The 17,906-nt window shown below is 44.7% G+C and overlaps 1 protein-coding gene across 1 annotated transcript in view; it reads left to right on the top strand.

Moving 5' to 3' along the window:
- Window positions 1-17,624, top strand: part of CAMK1D (calcium/calmodulin dependent protein kinase ID) — a gene marked incomplete at both ends in the record, with an annotated part of 122,371 nt that extends 104,747 nt beyond the window's left edge. The window contains 5 exons of the mRNA XM_082280377.1: window positions 2,578-2,690; window positions 4,424-4,502; window positions 13,357-13,444; window positions 13,987-14,125; window positions 17,503-17,624. Coding sequence (XP_082136503.1) covers window positions 2,578-2,690; window positions 4,424-4,502; window positions 13,357-13,444; window positions 13,987-14,125; window positions 17,503-17,624 — 541 coding nt within the window. The remainder of the gene's footprint in view (window positions 1-2,577; window positions 2,691-4,423; window positions 4,503-13,356; window positions 13,445-13,986; window positions 14,126-17,502) is intronic.
- Window positions 17,625-17,906: the final 282 nt, after the last annotated feature.

Genomic DNA, 17,906 nt, shown 5'->3' with positions numbered 1-17,906 from the left:
CAGAGGAGCTGGATTGAAAGGCTCTGGAGAGGCTGGGGCTCTTGCTGGGACTCATGTCTCTCTGCTCCCCCCTTTCAGGGTTGTTGCCCTCCAGCTCTGTTCTGCTTTGCAGTTTGCTCCTACCTTTTGTTGCCACAAGTGTGTATAAATCACAGCAGTCCTAACTTGTGCTCTTGTACCTTTGCCTAGGTTATTAGTACATTAGTACAATTAGCACATTTGAAGGGAGCTATTTCTCTCTCCAGAGCAGCCTGCCAGTGCCTCAGCATGCACAGTTCTGTCTGCTCACCTTAAAATGCTTTGGGGTTGTTTAAGGAAAGTGCTGAGGAAGGCAAGAAATTAATGAAGGGCTGTCAGGCTTCTTACATGGAGCCCCCTGAGTCTCCCAGGGAAGAGGGGACAGAGCAATGGCTTCAAGTGGTTTTTCTTTTTTCCTTTTTCTTTTTTCTCTTTTTTCTTTATTCTTTTTTCTTTAACTCCAACCTGGGCATCTCTACCCCAGTGCTCATCCTACCAGTTACAGTGCTGGTGCTGTCAGCTCCATCATTTCCCCTCAGTAAAGCACCCAAAATCTTGAGGATTGTGATGAAAGAGGAGGAAGGTGAAAATCAGTTCATGTACATCCCACCCTGAGACTGTGAGGTGTGAGCACTGATAATTATCACATTAAAACAAGTAATTTGTAAGCTCATCACAGATACCTGTAGGGCTGGACCCTGACTGTGGATCCAGTTTCTTCATTAAGCTACCAGATGTTTTTCCTTCGTTGTCCATGTACATAGTGCCTTTTTGGCATTTGCTTGAATTCCGCATTTTTAAGGACCCTTCTCACAGACCACCTGCACCACGGGGTTTCACACAGGAGGACCCAGCCCCCCCCACAAGCACGTGCCCATTAAGGAGGTGCACAGTCCTTCTCTGGACATACATGCTTGTCTGGCATGAGGTTATCTTACTGCTTTTGATAATGGCAGTCATCCAGTGGGACACAAATGAGGACTGGCTCATCTGCTCTCCGAGATAGAGAGAGACTTCTGGTTCAGCTGAACCACAGCGGGTTCATTATCATGCTGCAAATTTCGGTAGAGTTCTCCCAGGTCAGTATGGATGTGACGCAGATCAACATCTCACTCGGTATTTAAATTATTTATCAAGCACACTGGCTCTTCAGAGCTAACAAAACATTGCTCCTTTCACCCTCAAGTGCTGAGTTGGTTCGAGTAACCTCCAGGGCAGCCAGCTGGCTTTGGGTTATAAATAACTCAAGTATTTAATTTCTTGCAGTTTCCCCGCCTTGCTCTGTTGTTGCTTCTGAGCTGGATCTTCAGTCTGTTTGTAATGGCTGGCTCTCTCCAGTTAAATGCTTTATTGAGGTTGATTGACTCAGAGTTAAAAAACTGTAGGAAAAAGATCATTTCAATACCAGCAAAGTATGTGAAAGAATGATTTAGACCAGCGATAAGAGAAAAAAAAGTATCATCTTTATACAGACCGCAGAGGCAGGAAGGTCTGTTCAACTGTGAGCAGGATGGGTTTGCTAAAACCTTGGGCCAGCCTCAGAGATAAATCTGGCACTTTGCAAAGCTGGTATTAAAATCTGAAGAAGGGGTGTCTCTGCTGGCATGTCTGTGCAGAGTGGGACAGACTTCTCCCTGCAGCACCAGCTGGGTGTGAGGGATCTCTGACACACGAGTTTTGTCACTGCATTTGCTTAATGCAGTGCTGGATGTGCTTTTCCCAAGTCCAGCCCTGCCTCAGCATCGTGGCTGTCCTGCTCTCTGCAGCACTGGGAGGGTGCACCCTGAATGTATTAGCTCAAACTAGGCAAATAATGTTCAATGTCCTGCTTGTCCTGAGGCCAGGTTTTCTGAGAAGCCTGATTATAAACACTGAAAACCAGGACAGGACTGTTATTAGCCTCAGGCAAAGCAGGCAATTGGATGGGGTCAGCGAAATCACTTGCAGGAGTGAGAAAGGGAGAGGCTCTCCCTGTGTCTGCAGCAGCAACTGGCCCATGTGCAGCCCTTGCAGGCCCTGCTGCAGAGGAGAACGGGCTCCCAGGCATCCTCCTCACTGTGTCTGGGGACACAGAGCCCAGCAGAGCCTGCAGATGCATTATGCCCTCTGCCTGAAAGCTCTGCGGGGCTCCTTGTCCTGCATTGCACCAGGTCTTCCGGATATGCTGAGGGATGAGAGGGACTGATGTTCTGTGACCCTGAAATCTCCTCTTAGCACGTGTAAAGGAGAGGATGGAAGGGGTTATGTCTGTGTGATAAAACTGTTCCTCTGGTTAAACACCCAAGAGCATGCAGAGGGAGTCAAGGATATCTGCATGGGTCAGTATGGGGTCAACAGCACCAGGTTTCCAGGCAGAATTCCTCTCTGTCCAGGACAGTGCCAGTCTTGTGAGTTTACATGTCCCTGAACAAACTTCTCTCATGGTAGCACTTGCCTGCTTGAAAACTTACTGGGGCACGTCTTAAGCAAGAGTTTCTCCTTCTTCTCCGTCCCTCCTTCTCACCTTCTGGACAGAAATGGGTCCAGTGGCCACCTCTCTCTTTTCTTGTCCTCCATTAGGCTCTGTGGATACCCACCTTTCTATGATGAAAACGACTCCAAACTCTTTGAGCAGATCCTTAAGGCAGAATATGAGTTTGACTCTCCATACTGGGATGACATCTCCGAGTCTGGTAAGTAGCTACTGCTGTTTAAATTGCAACAACCAGGCATGCATGTGTGCCTATTGCATACATCCCCCCTGGGCATGAAAATGCATCCTCCATCATGTTCAGAGCTCATTTTAACTGAAAAACAGTGGGAATGTGCATTTCTTTTGGCTCAAATAGTCTTGGGAGTTTGTTTCTGCAGGAGACAAATTAAATACTGTTTACCCAGCCACACACAAAGCACTAAAACATAGCTCAAACAGAAGATAAAGATGGCAGAAGATGTTCCCAAGAAGAAAAAGCAGCTTAATTTCTTCATTGTATCCAAATGAAAAGCAGATTGTTAATGTGTCATTAATAATAAGGTGGCAAACGAGTTTGGCTCTGTTGCTGACACTGCACTGCAGCTCCAAAGCAAGTCCTCAGTGTGTGCAGCAAAGAACCAAGAAATTAATGGCTTTCAAATGAGGCAGGTGAGCAGATACAGAAACTGGGAGGACTGTCCATGCGGATGGATGTTCCCCACCCAGTGCAAGAGACATTTAACCCATAGTACCCACCTGTCCCTGCTCCTGTCAGCCTGGCAGAGGGGCAGATACACCAAGGTGTTACAGGCAGATGTGCCGAAGGGCTTCTGGCTCCAGCGTGGGTCCATGTCGAGGGGTGACAGCAGGGGACATTCAGCCTTGCACATGCCTGTGTCCCTGAGACACTGTGTGGTCTCCAAGAGGTCACCCAAGCTTAGTGTCCTTCCTCTGTCCAACCCACGGAAACATGTGCTACTTCATGCAGGAGAAGAAATGAATTCTAGGAATATTCCATCATGTAAAAATATCCCTATAAATACAGTTTTCTAATTTATTAGTGCTACTGATTGAGGCAGGAGAGATAAAAAATGAGTGTTTTTATTATAAAGATGATTATATATGCTCTTATCTCCACACAGAGCATCATTTTACGCTGCTTACATCTGCAATCCAGGTACCGTTGTGATGGATTGCTCACAAATATATGTGATGAGAAGTTTTTTTAAACTAATAAGGATTTTCAGAGAAAATATGAAAGTCTGCTGGCAGACTCTTATGCCTCATGGGGGAAGGTCCATCACCTAAATCAGCACAAAGATTTTCCTGCCATATTTGGCTTTGCTGTGGCTCCTTCAGCTACGCTGTCCTGAAGCTGCTGGACGCACGCCATGCTGCAATCTCCCTTCCTTCCATTATAGTGCCGATTAAAAACACACTGCCTCCTGCTCCAGGGAGTCCATTTTCCTTGCTAAATTCCTCTTAAATAGGCAACATGTCCTCACAGCTGTCCATGTGTGTGACTGCTTGGAATGAGCAATGTGAAGCTCCTCTTACTGTGGCGTCTGACATCCTCCCTCTCCGCTCAGCTGACCAGCACCTCCAGTGGATGTGGCCACGATCAGACCACTAAGATGATGCAGCACATGGCTGACCAGGGACCCAGGAGCTGGTGGGGTTATCCTCTGCTGACTCTGCATTATCCATACCACTCCTAAATGCCTGCAGGAGTAGATGCCTTCAGCTTTTATCTGCTACACTAAATAGCTTGGATTTGTCCTAAGTCACTTTGGTTATATCTGTACTAATAAATAAAAAATTACTCAGGGCCATTTTCTTGTGCTGTGGCCAAATGGCATTTGGTAGCCTGATTAGTGCTGTTGGCTGATCATGTGGCAGCAGGACTGGGCATCAACTCTATTGCTTTCAATTATTCTCTCTTTTTTTTTGCAGCTAAAGACTTCATTCGGAATTTGATGGAGAAGGACCCTAATAAAAGATACACCTGTGAGCAAGCAGCACGGCACCCTTGGTAAGCAGCACTCAGTGCTCTGAAAAACCCTCAGGACAGAGCGTACCTTTTTACATTCATGGGTGGAAGTCGTTTTTCTGTCATGTATTGTACTGACCTCTACTACATAACTCTGTGCTTCTATTCTTACAACCCCTGCCTTTGTCCTCCAGATTTTCCTGGAAAACTGTAATGGAGTTGAATCTCATGCACCAACCTGTGTAAGGATTAGTAAAATGCTGAATTACATATGTTGACTGTAGTGCAGCAGTGGGATGTGCCAAAATGATTAAAGTGCCTTAAGTTAGACGATGCCTTTGCATATGGGGGACTTCACCAACATTACCCAAGGTTTGTGTAGCTGGAACAAGGGTGACTCATGTACTTTTGACCAGCCCTGAGTGACTGAGAGCATCATCCCACACTACCAGCTGCACCCACACATGGGCTCTGGATCTAAGTCTTTTAGGGCAGGGAACATTATATATACAAGGTGAGGTATTATTTTTGTTGTTATAAAAGCTGCAACAGAAAAGAGTTAATGGCATGACATTTGCACCTCAGGTATGCATTAGACTCTGTTTTTATACTATCACAATTGCCCCAAATGCCACTTCCTTTTGCGCTGTCTGGGTGACAAAAAGGAAATTTTGAGAAATGAAATCCATCTTTTGTGAGATGAAAAAAAAATCCCAAACTGTTTCTAAATGACACTGACATGAGCCTTAGGAAATTAAACAAGTCAATATTAGAAATACAGAATAAACAATGGGAATGCAACTCCCAGTAGAGAGTGAGGTGACCATTTGTACAACTCAGAGACAGATTTTCCAAAGCCTTGCATCCAAGATACACAAAACGTAAGCATCCAGCTCCTGGCCCTGCTACATCTGTGTTGGTTGCTGGAGTGCAACAAAGAAACGTGGCACTTGTAACACACACAGCTTCTGGGCCCTCTGAAAGGAACAAAATGATAAAAAGTGTTTTCATTCCTTTTTTGTGTGGTTTTTTTTTCTTTTGCATGTCATGGCCAAGGGCCAATGGAAACTCACAGACTACTCCATAATTCGTACTATTTTCCACAGAATCCAATCTTCCATGTAAAAACAACACCCCAAAAGGGCTTTTCCCCATTTCTGTGGCAGGGGGTCTTCTTCTACCAGGCTGACTTTGCCATCCAGTGGTTCATTTTTGAGACTTCAGGTTTTTACACAGCTCCCAGCACAGCTCAGGGTCAGCCTTTGAAATGTCAGACATGCAAATGGCACTGCAGAAGGAAGGCTGAAAATACTCACCATGTTTCCACTCCACATCCAGAATCCACCTCCCTTTGACACAGAGACAGTGTGTGCCAGGGGATTGTGGGGCAGTTGTACTGAAAGCAAAGCATGGAGGTTTCCAAAGCTATGGCTTCAGATCTGCCTCTGTCCTCCACAGTGTGCTCATGAGCAGCACTCCGTGCCTCATTCCCCCTTGCTCTGAAAAGCTCCCTGTAACATGGATGTTGCAGTTTTGGGCCTCTCAGGAGAGGGGTGCAGTGATTTTTTTTGGAGGGTTTGGATCCCGTAGTGGTGAAGGCCTTTTTGGATAATCATGTCTGCTCACCCAGATATTATCTGTTATTTTAGAGTAGTGGTAGGATCTCCTTTTGCCAAAGCATTGCTCAAGGAGCGTTTTCCACCCAGATCCCTTATGTCAGGAAGTAGTGAGGGTTTTTACTGTTTCTTTTCTCATTCTAGCCATTACATCTGTTGCAGTGACATCCTTTCCTTCTCTTGGTAGGGAGGGAAGGCTGTTTCAGTTGAGGAGGAGGAGAGTTCTGTGCTTTGTCTCAGTGGTCAGCCGTGTCCTTCTCTCAACCTGGGCATATTTACATTTCCAACAGCTCCAGGCCTGAGTTCCTTTCTCTCAGGGTTGCATCCAGTGTTGCAGCAGTTGGAGACAGGGCTGCACATGTGCAGCCAGAAGAGAGAGGGTACCACACCCCCTTTTCCAATGAGCATGGATTTTTCAGTGTACATCCCCCTTAGCCACGTCACCTTCCACAGTGCCAAAAGAGCATCTTCTCTGTGTGTTATCAGAAGGACAGAGGTACATAAGACTGTTGGCTTAGTGGGAAGATGATCAGAGCAGGCCGAAGTGGTCCCATAAATGGTACGTTTTTGCAGAGTGCTTGCACAGCAAGCAGCCCTTAATGGCATCTCATAAAAGGCATTTTTTCTTGTCTGCTCAAGCAACACAACTGGAGAAGCATCTTTGAACCCTAGAGTTCTCACAAAGTGAAACCCTGATGCCACTGAGGCTAATGGGAGTTTTGCCAGACTTCAGTGAGAGCTGGGGTTTGTCTCCTTGTTTCACCAGCAGAACACAGGCCTCCCTGAGTCACGGTTGCTGTGTAAATGGTAGATAATGAACATATATGGGGAAGTGGCTCCATGTAGTTAACATTTTCCAGCTTTCCCTTTTTCTTCCTCCTGTGAAATCTTCCTCTGCAGTATCAGATCATTGGGATCTGTCACAAATTTAGAAGAAATCTATCAAATCATGAGTACTTAACACATATTTTATAATCTGATTATGCTAAAAGTAGTTAACTGTGCATGACACGGCTACCTGGCCATGAGATTTTGTTGTTTCAATATGCAGTATTTGTGAAGAGCAAACTGATTCTAAAACACTCCTTTAATCACCATGTTTTCAGTAAAGCCTTCCAAACAGGGCTTGCAAGAACTAGATCTTGCAAGATACTACATTTGTGCCTTTAAGGTTAATAATGTCTTTGAATTTTGGGAAACTGCTCCAGAATAGATATTTGCATGACTAAATGTTTGCACAGGATCAAACCCTAAAAAAAGTAAATACTTCTTCCCAATGGCCCACTTTTCTGCAGTGTATCTGCTCACCACATGCCTACATTTACGTGATGTTTTGCTATTTATAATCAAAAGGCCTTGGCAGGGGGATGGTATGTTAAACTCGGAGCTGGCAGAAAAGGAGGCTAATAATTGCAGTGAAGTATGGTAGCTGAAACAGTACAATATGTGAGATTTGTTGGTATAATGACTCCACCCCTGCGTGTCCATTTATACAGATTTCTCCAGTTTAATATACAGGTGACTTATGCTTTCCGCTGGAAAAGTTATTTATTTTATAGCGTGTCTTTCAGTGAGGTTTGCACTGTTTATGGTGTGTTGCAAAGGTGCAGTGTTCTGCTTAGTTGTTCCCACTGTGACTTTTCAAAAAGGACATGGAAAATTAAGGTAACAAAAAACGGGGTGATTTTGCTGCAGCTTGATACATTTTAATGTTTCCCTGGCTCATATTAAAGACAGCAATTCAGTTTATTAAATATATTGCCATGTCAGAGCCCACATCCTGTTTAGGGCAGTGGCTCAGTCTGCAGTGATTAGAGGGGAGCAGCAGAAACCTGAAGACCTGTTTTTTCCAGCTATAGACTCATAGAAACATAGAATATCCTGAGCTGGAAGGGACCCACAAGGATTATAGAAGTGTGCTCCCCATCAAGTCAAACTAGGTCCTGCAGAGCCAAATTCAGCCTCTAGGCTTGGATTAGAGGGAAAGAAAACAGTGCTCAGAGGATGAGGACAAAGTCTGACAATTAGGAAGCTAATACAGAAGTTAGAAGGGCTGCCATGAATTTATTTACTCCGTCATGCATTAACCAAGTGAATTGAAATGGGATTTAGAGCCGTGTGCTGAAGGCAGTTATGGCATCAAAGGCAATTTGAGACACCTAAATTAAAGGGTGATGGATTAGTTGCTTTCATGTAGAGACTGTAAATACATAGACTGTAGAAGGAGTTTGTGACACCACTTAGACACCAGTGTCCGCAGGTAGGAGTGTGGTCCTGGCCTTTCCCCATTGCTTGTGCAGAGGGAGAGAGGATCCTTGGGATGTGCCAACCATCCACAACTTCACTGAGGAGTCACAAAGCTCTGGCAAGGACTGAGCCTCTGCAAATTGTGACCATGACCCTGAGTGTTTGTTATGTGCCAGAGAGCACAAGCCAGATAATAATTTCCACCCAGGGAAAGCACATGGTTTACAAAGAGCCCAGTTCTCAGACAATATTGTTTGAAGTGTGAAAAGGCCTTCCTGAAGGGAACTGCTGATGTTTACAACATTAAATCAAACTCTTATCGAGTTCATCCCTGCACTCTATTTATTTTGGAACATACACTGATACATGTATTTATACACATGCATGGGGGGGTGGGTGTGTGTGTGTACATATAGAAGAGTTATGATCCCTCAGCATTATCCATTACAGCTAACTCCATGTTTCCTGTCATCATACTCAGGAGTATTTCCAAGCACTCTTTGCCCAGCACAGCATTTGAGTTGGCTGCCTTCAGAAGGGAGGTTCAGAAAATAATGGTGGATGAAAGGCTCTGCCTGCCTTTGTGGGCAGGGAGGATGAGTGAGACATTTGCTTGCAGCATGCTAATGAAGAACTATCCAAAAGGAAATTTGCTGGTTTTGTCTTTGTTAGACATTCCTCTCAAAGCTTAGAAGTGGTATGGCCAGATAAATTGGTGTGATAAGTTTGAAGGCAGCTAGAGAGCTAAAATAAATTAGATACTATGAAATAATATTTGATTGTTAGATTAGATTCCTCTCATGTGCAGGATTAGATTTGTTATGGTTATTCATGAGAAATACCCTTCTTAGCTTCAGTGGATGTGTTTGGGATGGAGAACCATCACTCTTGATCTCTTGGTATCCAATTCTGTGCATTGAGACAGTTATATATTTACTACTGGATGTAAAACCAGCTTCATCATGAAGTTCCCCAAAGCATTGTTAGGATGTAGCTGCTTTCAGGTGCTGCAAAATGGGAATCCCGAGAGAAAATCCAGGTTCCACTTAGACTAAACAGTCCTTGCCTGGTTCTGGGTGATGCTCAGCAGGATAACAGATGATGCATTATTCTGATTTGTTTAATTTTATTATTGTGTATGTGTGTGGTAGGTAGAAGCAATGTCTTTTACTGGACCATCTAGTACAGTTGGTAAAAAAAACTTCAGTGCTGACACAGTTAACTTCAAAGTTAACTGTAAAGCCAGAAACTATTGTTCAGGACTAGATAAGCATCAGTCTGATCAGCTCAAGTTGATTACAGTTTCTCACTGAAAATGGAGCTGATTTTTGCAGGCAAAGGATATGTTGTGCTAGGGAGGGAAGGAGAAATAAATAAAGAAAAAAAGATACTAAAAGATACATTAGAAAGACACTATTTTTGTCCTAAAAGGAAAAGCAAGATGGTTTATAGCCTGTGAGCTCGGAGAGTTAGGGAAACGTGGAAGGGTAATTATAACATGCACTAAAACCAGTATCTGTTAAATTTCATTCATTCTCTTCTCAGCAAGGGAACCAAAGTTCATTATTAAATACATTTGGTATAGATGTGAGGATGCTCATGACGCCCACCACAGGGTAGATCTGTGTGCCCAAAGCATCTCTCACTTTTCATATCTACCAGTTGAGAGTACAAAAGATGTGACTTCTCCCTGCTCACCTCTACCTCTTCTGTGTCCTGAAACCCCACATCTCCAGCAAAGCACCAGCAGCGAAGGGATGTTAACATCGCTCATTTTCCTAGAAGTAAAACTATACTATAAACACTGTAACACCATGAGTATTTCATAAAAGTTACAAAATCCTCCAAGTGCAGAACACAGTCTGAAAGCACCGTGCTCGTGTTACAGCATCGCAGGATTAACGGGGTGGCTCTTCAAAGGTGGCTTGGAGAACAATCCCACTCCCAACTTTGGCAGCCAAGGCTGTGTTCTGAGCCACACCATTCAGCATACCAGCACATGTTTGAACAGCTCCTGCTGCACTAAATCAGCCCCAGCAGTGCTGTTATTTTGCTCTGATTAAAAACTATCATCTGCAAAATGCTAATGTTGCTGAAGAGACCTTAGATGTAAGATGGTTCCACTGCTGTAGCATCTGAGGGCTTCACGGGATGTCTGTCCATCCCCTTGTGAAGTAAATAAATACTATTTTGCCTATTTGGAGAATACCAATACTATCATGGTATTTGCCCAAATACCAAGAGTTTTTTCCTGGAACTACAATGATTGCATAGTGAAGATAGAGTTAGGGGTGGTAGAAGGCAGTTTGTGAGCTATTGGAACCAGCAGTTTCTTACTGAAGCCATAGCATTTCAGAAAATGACCCTGAAACTAATAAAAAAAAAAAAATTAGATATATATGGAGAGAGAGAGAGAGCCTGTATTGGAACTACATGCCCAATCAAAAGCTTCATGTGGCAAAACTGTATTTTCAAATCCTTGTGGAGACTGGCAAGAACGATCTTCTGGAAGAGCTGGCAAGGGCATCATGCCCCAAGAACTTGTTCTATCTGTGTTTCCAAAACAAGATTTGACAAGTGGGAAACAGGATCTGTTCTTATAGAGTTTGCTAACCAACTTGTTTGTAAAGCAAAATGAGTCATTAGCTTTGGTGGAAAAAATGTCCTTTGCAAGTGTAAGTGAATTTTCTGTCTTGGTCTTTTTGATCAGTTACTGAAGGGATGGGTTGGCTTGTAGTTTCTTCTGAGATCTGTAGTATCATAGCCAGTGCTCCCAGCTGGTGTGTGTTGAGGACACCTGCCTTCACCAAGGAGGTGTTCTTGGGCAGAGCAGAGTGCTCATGACATTTTGGAGTGACTCTGACTTGCAGTTTGCATTCCTACCAGGAAACTCTGCTGGGGCCTCTCTGGGAGTGTGGATTGCTTGGGGTCCATCGGGGTCTGTGCTGAGCCTGGCAATATTCACTGTGCAGGACAGAGGATGGAACAGTGAACATGATGCTTAACCCAGGTAGTGCCTCACAAAGCTTTTGGTCACCTGGCCTCAGTGGGAAATCCAGGAAATCCAACTTGCCTCCCTGTCAGTGGGAGATGTGATCAGAAGGAATCGTCTTCAAAGATCTGAAGATCTCTTCCCTTTCTCCATCAACAGCACAGGGACCCAAGAGAGGAAGTCAAGTGACATTTGGGAGCCATGCTTTGCCCAGTTCTTCTGTCTGCTCGAGGCAGAGGCTACTTGGCAGTGGCAGTGAGATGGGCCCCTTCCCAGCTGGATGAGAGTTACCCTGGACCCTGCTCCTTCCTGCCCACAATCCTGCTGCTCTGAATAACCCAATAGACATGAGCTCAGTTCCAACAGGATGGGATTGGTAGGTCTCCATTCTTGAGACATGAGGGTTTAGTCCTTCCTCCCAAGATTAAGTCATTGCTCTCATCTCTCTGATGAAGATCCTGGGAGATTGTTGCCAGCAGGAAGGCAGGCAGCAGTTTGGAGAAGGCTGATCTCAGCACTTCTTAGATGTGCCATGGACATGAAGACAGAAAAAGCATCATGTCCTTAGAGGAACAGGGTTACAGTTTGGAATGATGCGGGCAAAGCGAAAGGGATGCCTCCAGTACCCGGGACACATAAATGGAAGCAGCAGGCCGGGGTATGTAAGCAGAGTTTCATCTTTTAAGAAGCACAAAGTAACGCTGCCATTCCACTGCCTTAGTTGGAAAACACAGAACAGTTCGGGTGCCGACCTCTAAGGAAGATGTGGACTAGCTGGAGAAAGTCCAGAGGAGCTCACTAGATCAGAGGATTAGAAAACATGAGTTATGAAGAAACAGTGAAAGAATCAGTTTGTTTAGTCTAGAGAAGACGGAGAGAAGTCATCATAACAGTCTTCAAATATATGAAAGGATGCTTCAAAGACAAGGGGAATAAACTATTTTCCATGTCCTCTGGGAGATAGTGAGGCACTGGAATAGGTTTCCTGACAAGTCTCCATCTTCTGGAGATCTTTAGGGACTGGTTGGTCATGTATTTGTCAAAACTGTTTTGACAGAGGTGGGGTGGGCAGAAGGACTAGATGAACGCTTGAGTTCCCCCAGACCTTCTGATTATCCTGTTAGAGCTCCCCAGACTGGGATGCTCTGGTCCTGATGGATTATTCAGTATCTTATAATTTTTTATTGCTAATGGACATTGTTTTTCCGAAAAAACAATGTGGCTAAAAAAATTGATTTCTGAAAGTATCACATACAACATACAATGCAATCTTTGCCTCCTTGCATCACCTACATTAGCTAGCACTAATTACCCCAGCACATGGCCCAACATCAGCTCACTATGGTACCTGCTCTTCAACAGATCTCATGCCTTGAGGAGTTAAATGAATCAATAAAATCCCCTTAAAATAACTGAGTTTGGTGAAGATTTGAATGTGTCTTTATCTGTTAAAGAAACTGTGCAAGATCAATCAATCTTTTTAGGTTAAGTGTTGCTCAGCTTAAGCTCTTTGTGCAGCCTGTGCTGCTTTAGTGAGTGTCCATGTATCTGCTTTACTGTAAATCTACATTAATCATAATGAATGACTATGTGCATTGCAGGGTGACAGGAAAATCTCCAGTGCAAACAGAAATCAGACAGGTTGGAGTGGCTCTGGAAGCTTCTGCATAGCTGAGGCTAAAAGTAGTCTCAGCCTGTTGATGTTAAATCTTTGGATGTAAAGAAAAAAAAAACTTAGAATGTCTTCATATGGGGCTGTAATGGTGATAGAAAGCAGCCATGCACCAACAAAATCAGCCTGTACCTCTTTGCAGCTGCCAGACCTACAAGCCTTATCTATGCTGGCTTTTATTGCCCCAGATTTTCCACCACAGCTGCCAGCAGAGACAGCCGTGGGAAGTTTAAGCCCCTGTGTGAATGAAATCATCATCACTGCAGGTGCAGTCACACCTGGGACCAGCCTTTCTGCTGAGGAGAAAAAATAAGAGTATTCAAGGGGAGGAAAAAATTGCTTAAAATGTGCCTGCTCTGTCCATTTCAGGATTGCTGGTGATACAGCACTCAACAAAAACATCCACGAGTCGGTCAGCGCTCAGATCCGGAAGAACTTTGCGAAAAGCAAATGGAGAGTAAGTGACCCATCCTGAGGGCTGACACTGACACACAGCTCTGCTAACACAGTGGCCATACGGCCATCCCTGCAGCAGACTAGTGCTTTTGTGGCCCAAAATTGTGGTCAAAATAGTTGGCCCAGGCTTAGGTTACATGACCCTGCAGGGCCTTTTATACAGGACGGTGTTCACCAAGTACCAGATGTAATGAGTGGGAGAAATGGGACTGGGGCTGCTCATAGCTAAAGCACCCAAGGTTATATATGGAATGGGGTCAGCACTACCCAGGGACATGAAGAAATGCGTGTTGGGGCAGGGATGGATTTGTCAAATACAGGACGAATCCATCCCTGTAGGCTGCTGCTTCATCCCAGCTCAGCACTAGGAGGACAAACTTTTGGTAATGATGTTTCTAGCTTAGAAACTAGAAACCAGGAAAAATTTGAAAGATAGCAGGCTTATTCCCTTCTAACACTCCGAGCAGCCAGGAGAAGAACACAAGTAACCCTTCTGCCTCCAATTTTTTTATTCTCTATTTCTTTCTCGCTGTTTTTCTCCAGCAAGCGTTCAATGCCACGGCAGTCGTGCGGCACATGAGGCGGCTACACCTTGGCAGCAGCCTGGACAGTGCCAGTGCCAGCGTGTCCAGCACCCTCAGCCTCGCCACGCCGCTCCCCGACGCAGCCACACGGAAAGATTGTGAGTAGCCAACATCCCGGGAAAGCTCCCGCCACAGCAGCTGAGCAAACCCACGGGATCCCTGTTCTCCCTTGACCCCCAGGCTGCAGTCCTCGTTGCTCATAGGTTTGGCTTTGTGCAAGCAGGTGTTTAAAATAAGGACTTGAAATGGGCCTAGGCCATCACTTTTGGCTGGCCGAAAAAATAGTGTTTCAGTTGGAAGGGTTTATGCACTAAAAAAAATGAGGTATTAGCTTGGTGATTTGTGAGAGAAAAACAGTTTCTTGTGGAGAAAAAGGGCTTTTACTTGGAAAAAAGACCCAGACCCCCAAAGCAACAAAGTTTTGAATTTGGTTGAAATCTGAAGAAGTTTACTCAAACTGTTTATGTTGGAGTTTACAGTATTATTATAGGGCATTTTTTCTGTAAAAATTGCCTTACTTTCCTTTTCCATTTTCCATGGAGAAGATTGATCCTACCAGTCAGACCCACCTTCCGAGGCCAAGTTAAGCTCCTGCACGAAGAGGCTCATTTGTCTGAGCAGGAGTCAGGCTCTGTGCACCACAGTGGGACTTGTCCCTCTGCCACGTTTGTTTTGTGCTATAATTGAGATTTGCAAGCTGCCCAATGGACTCAGATGTTTGGGATTTATATTTTTTCTGAATTCTGGGGGAGCAGACATAGCAGTGAAGGGACTATTTGGAAGACAGAAATGTGTCCTTTGCTATGAAGCCTATATATTCTCTGGCTTCTGAGCATTTATTTTATTCTCTTCTGTCCATCTGTAGAGAGTTTATATTGTGAAATGGAGGGATGTGGCCTTTACAATTGAGGAGGATTACTTTAAAATGCAACACCAAAAAGAAGTGCTGATAGCTTTTGGTATTGCCAGTCAGTGCTTTGCTGTGGACTGAAGTAGTTATTGCTAGACTATACCCTGCACTATCCTGGAGCTGAAAGCACCTGTTATTCAGGATGGATTTCAGATAGTGCTGCTCTCTGCTTCTGCCACCCCTGCTTGCCACCCCCTGCTCCTTGACAAGGTCATGCCACCAGCCACAGTCCCCTGGCTCTGTGTGGAAGCTGTGTTTCCTCTTGCTGTCATGGGCACAGTTTCTCCTGTGGCTGGGCTGGGTTCTGCCTTCTGGGTACTCTGTGAGATGTTTTTTAATCCTGTGCTGTGGCTGCGCCAGAGGAGAGCCCCTTCCCTCTGCATCAGGCTGGGCCTGATGGGGATTCATACTCAGTGTCCAGTTTGTGATGCCCGGTGCCAAACCCTACAGCTGATGCCAAAAAACCATCACTGTGCTCCTGGCACATACCTGGCACCTGCAAAGGAGCAATGCTGATCTCCCTCAAAGCACTTCCAACCACGTACTGGCCATGCAGCAATGTAGAAAACCCCCTACATGGGAGAAATGTGCCTTGATTTTGGTTCCTGCTGCAGTATGGCAAGGCTGGACCCAGTCAGGTCTAGAGCATCTGATGCATGCTTTGCTGCTAAACTGGTGGGTGATTAATCTCCATCCATCCATTTAATTAATCTAAAATGGTGTTAATTAATGGCAATGAGTAGTCTGTAAAGTGTTAAAACACATGTGAACAGGAAGGGTGGGAACAGAAAGAAATCTGTTCAACCACTACAGAACCAGGAGGCCCCTGTACAGAATGCAGCCATATTTTGCAGTGGTGAAGTCAACCAGGACATGAAGGATTAAACCAGATGTGTTAAGATATGATGAATTTTTACATGCCAGAAATACGAGGCAGAAAAATATTGGAAGATTTCCAAGCATCCAGGGTTAAGTCCAGCTTGGCAGACAATGCAGAAGAATTTTCCTTCCTCAAAGAAATCATTTAGAGAGTTGGAGATGCTGGAGCCCCAGAGAACCAATGAGGAGAGCCAGCAGCAAACACAAGGAGTTAAGAGGAAGCTAACATATCAAATACATTCTATCCAGTACCTCGTGGTAGGAAAAAGGAAATCTCTGAGGTCTCTGTCCTGCTTCTTCTTTCTCAGTGGTTTTCTCTGTGTACAGATTCCTTGCACGAAAAAGATCCCATGCAGCAAGTTACATGATCCAGCTGTGCCATCATTACACAGTAGAATCCTGCCTGATGCTATTATTATACATTTAGTGAGCTTTCCAAGTAGTTTCACACGCAGCAATTTCACATCACTGAAGACAATTAAGTATGGCCTTTGCTTGAGAGGAGGTTATGTCAGGCTGCATCTGAAATCTCTGTAGTAGGGCAGAGCAGAGATCAGGCATTAGGCTGGATCATGCTACCTGTCGGGAAGAGGAAGGGATTCCTAAGGGAATCAGTCAGGATTTCTCAAGTGTATTGGCCTGATTCTCAGTCCATGGTTGGTTTATTCAATTTAGTCGTGATTGGACTGACTAGATTATTTATAGGTCCTAGAGCTCTGTATTTTTAAGGTTATAGATAAATTGCAGTGGGAAGCCAAGCTGTCAAATGTCAATGGGAAAAGGGATGTGGCCAAGTATATGTACAGCATAATCATCCTTGAGGATGAAACACCACCTTGAAGTGTGGAAAAGTAGTTAAAAATCCTAACAAGTATCAAAAAGATCCTGAGGAGTCAAAAGGCCATGTCAAACTCCAGTCTGAGAATATATTAATACAGGTTTCATCCATCTTTCATTGACCAGTCTGGAAAAATGAACTGTATTTCTAATCACTCTGAGCCTGCATCTTATCAGAGCAAAGGGACCTGCTTTTCTTGCACCGGAATACTGGTACTCAAGAGATACTCAACTCATGTCAACCTGCATCTCAGCTGAAAGTTCTGGAGATGTCCCAGTGAAGCCTGGAGCAATGTGAGCTGTCACTAGAGTGATGTCCAAGTCACACAAATTTACATTCCCTCTAGATTTACTGGAACTCAGCAATGGATGTGATGCACTGTACTTCTTTATCAGCAGCTTCTCAGGATACCTGGGGAACTGTGTTTAGCCCAGGTGCACAGTCTGTTCATTTAGCTAGATGGCCATATGAGACATTTCATCATCTTTAACATGCCCAGGAGGAAATTACTGTGAGCAAGTACAATGCTGGAGGGATTTTTGAATCCCACCACTCTGTCTTCGGCCCTGGAAATGTGGCATCAGTGTGGCTGAACCTGTACCGAAGCTGGACATTGAGCCACTGTGAGATGTGCGTGCACTGCTGGTGGTGGCAGTAGGTGAATGACCATGGGCAAAAGATGCCCTGTGGAGGTACCCAGCCAGCCCACCACTGCAGGAAGAGCAGCAGCCCCTTCTCCAGCTGCAATCCTCTCCGCTCCGTAGCGTGCTACGAAACAAACTCAGCTTTGCCCAAGTTCCCACCTCCAAAAATAACATTTCTAACTGTGTTTCTGGCTTTCCTTTTAGGTATGTCTCCATCCACTCTCTGTAGTTTTGTTTCATCTGCTTCTTCAGGCGTTTCTGCGGTAGGAGGGGACCGGAGACCCAGACCCACCACAGTGACCACAGTGCACACAGGGAGCAAGTGAGCGCCGGAGCGGCGAGGAGCGGGCAGGCGGCAGGGCTGGCAGGCGGCCTCGGTGCCGTCCCACCCTGCTCGGCGAAGGACTAGAAGAAAGAAGATTTTTTATGGCCATATTTTATACTGCAATTCTGAAATGTTTCATTTATCACAAACTGCAATGACTCCAGGAGGAACGGAATCTAACAGTCTCTGGTGCTGTACATATATATACATATATATATATATATATATAAATATATATATGTATGTGAGTCTAGCAATGTTCTAACTAATGAACACTCATTCT

Source organism: Coloeus monedula, assembly GCF_965178545.1.
Source record: "Coloeus monedula genome assembly, chromosome: 4".
NCBI classification, from domain to species: Eukaryota; Metazoa; Chordata; class Aves; order Passeriformes; family Corvidae; genus Coloeus; species Coloeus monedula.
Note: the sequence above shows the minus strand (reverse complement) of the source record. Positions and strands in the feature narration are given on the sequence as shown.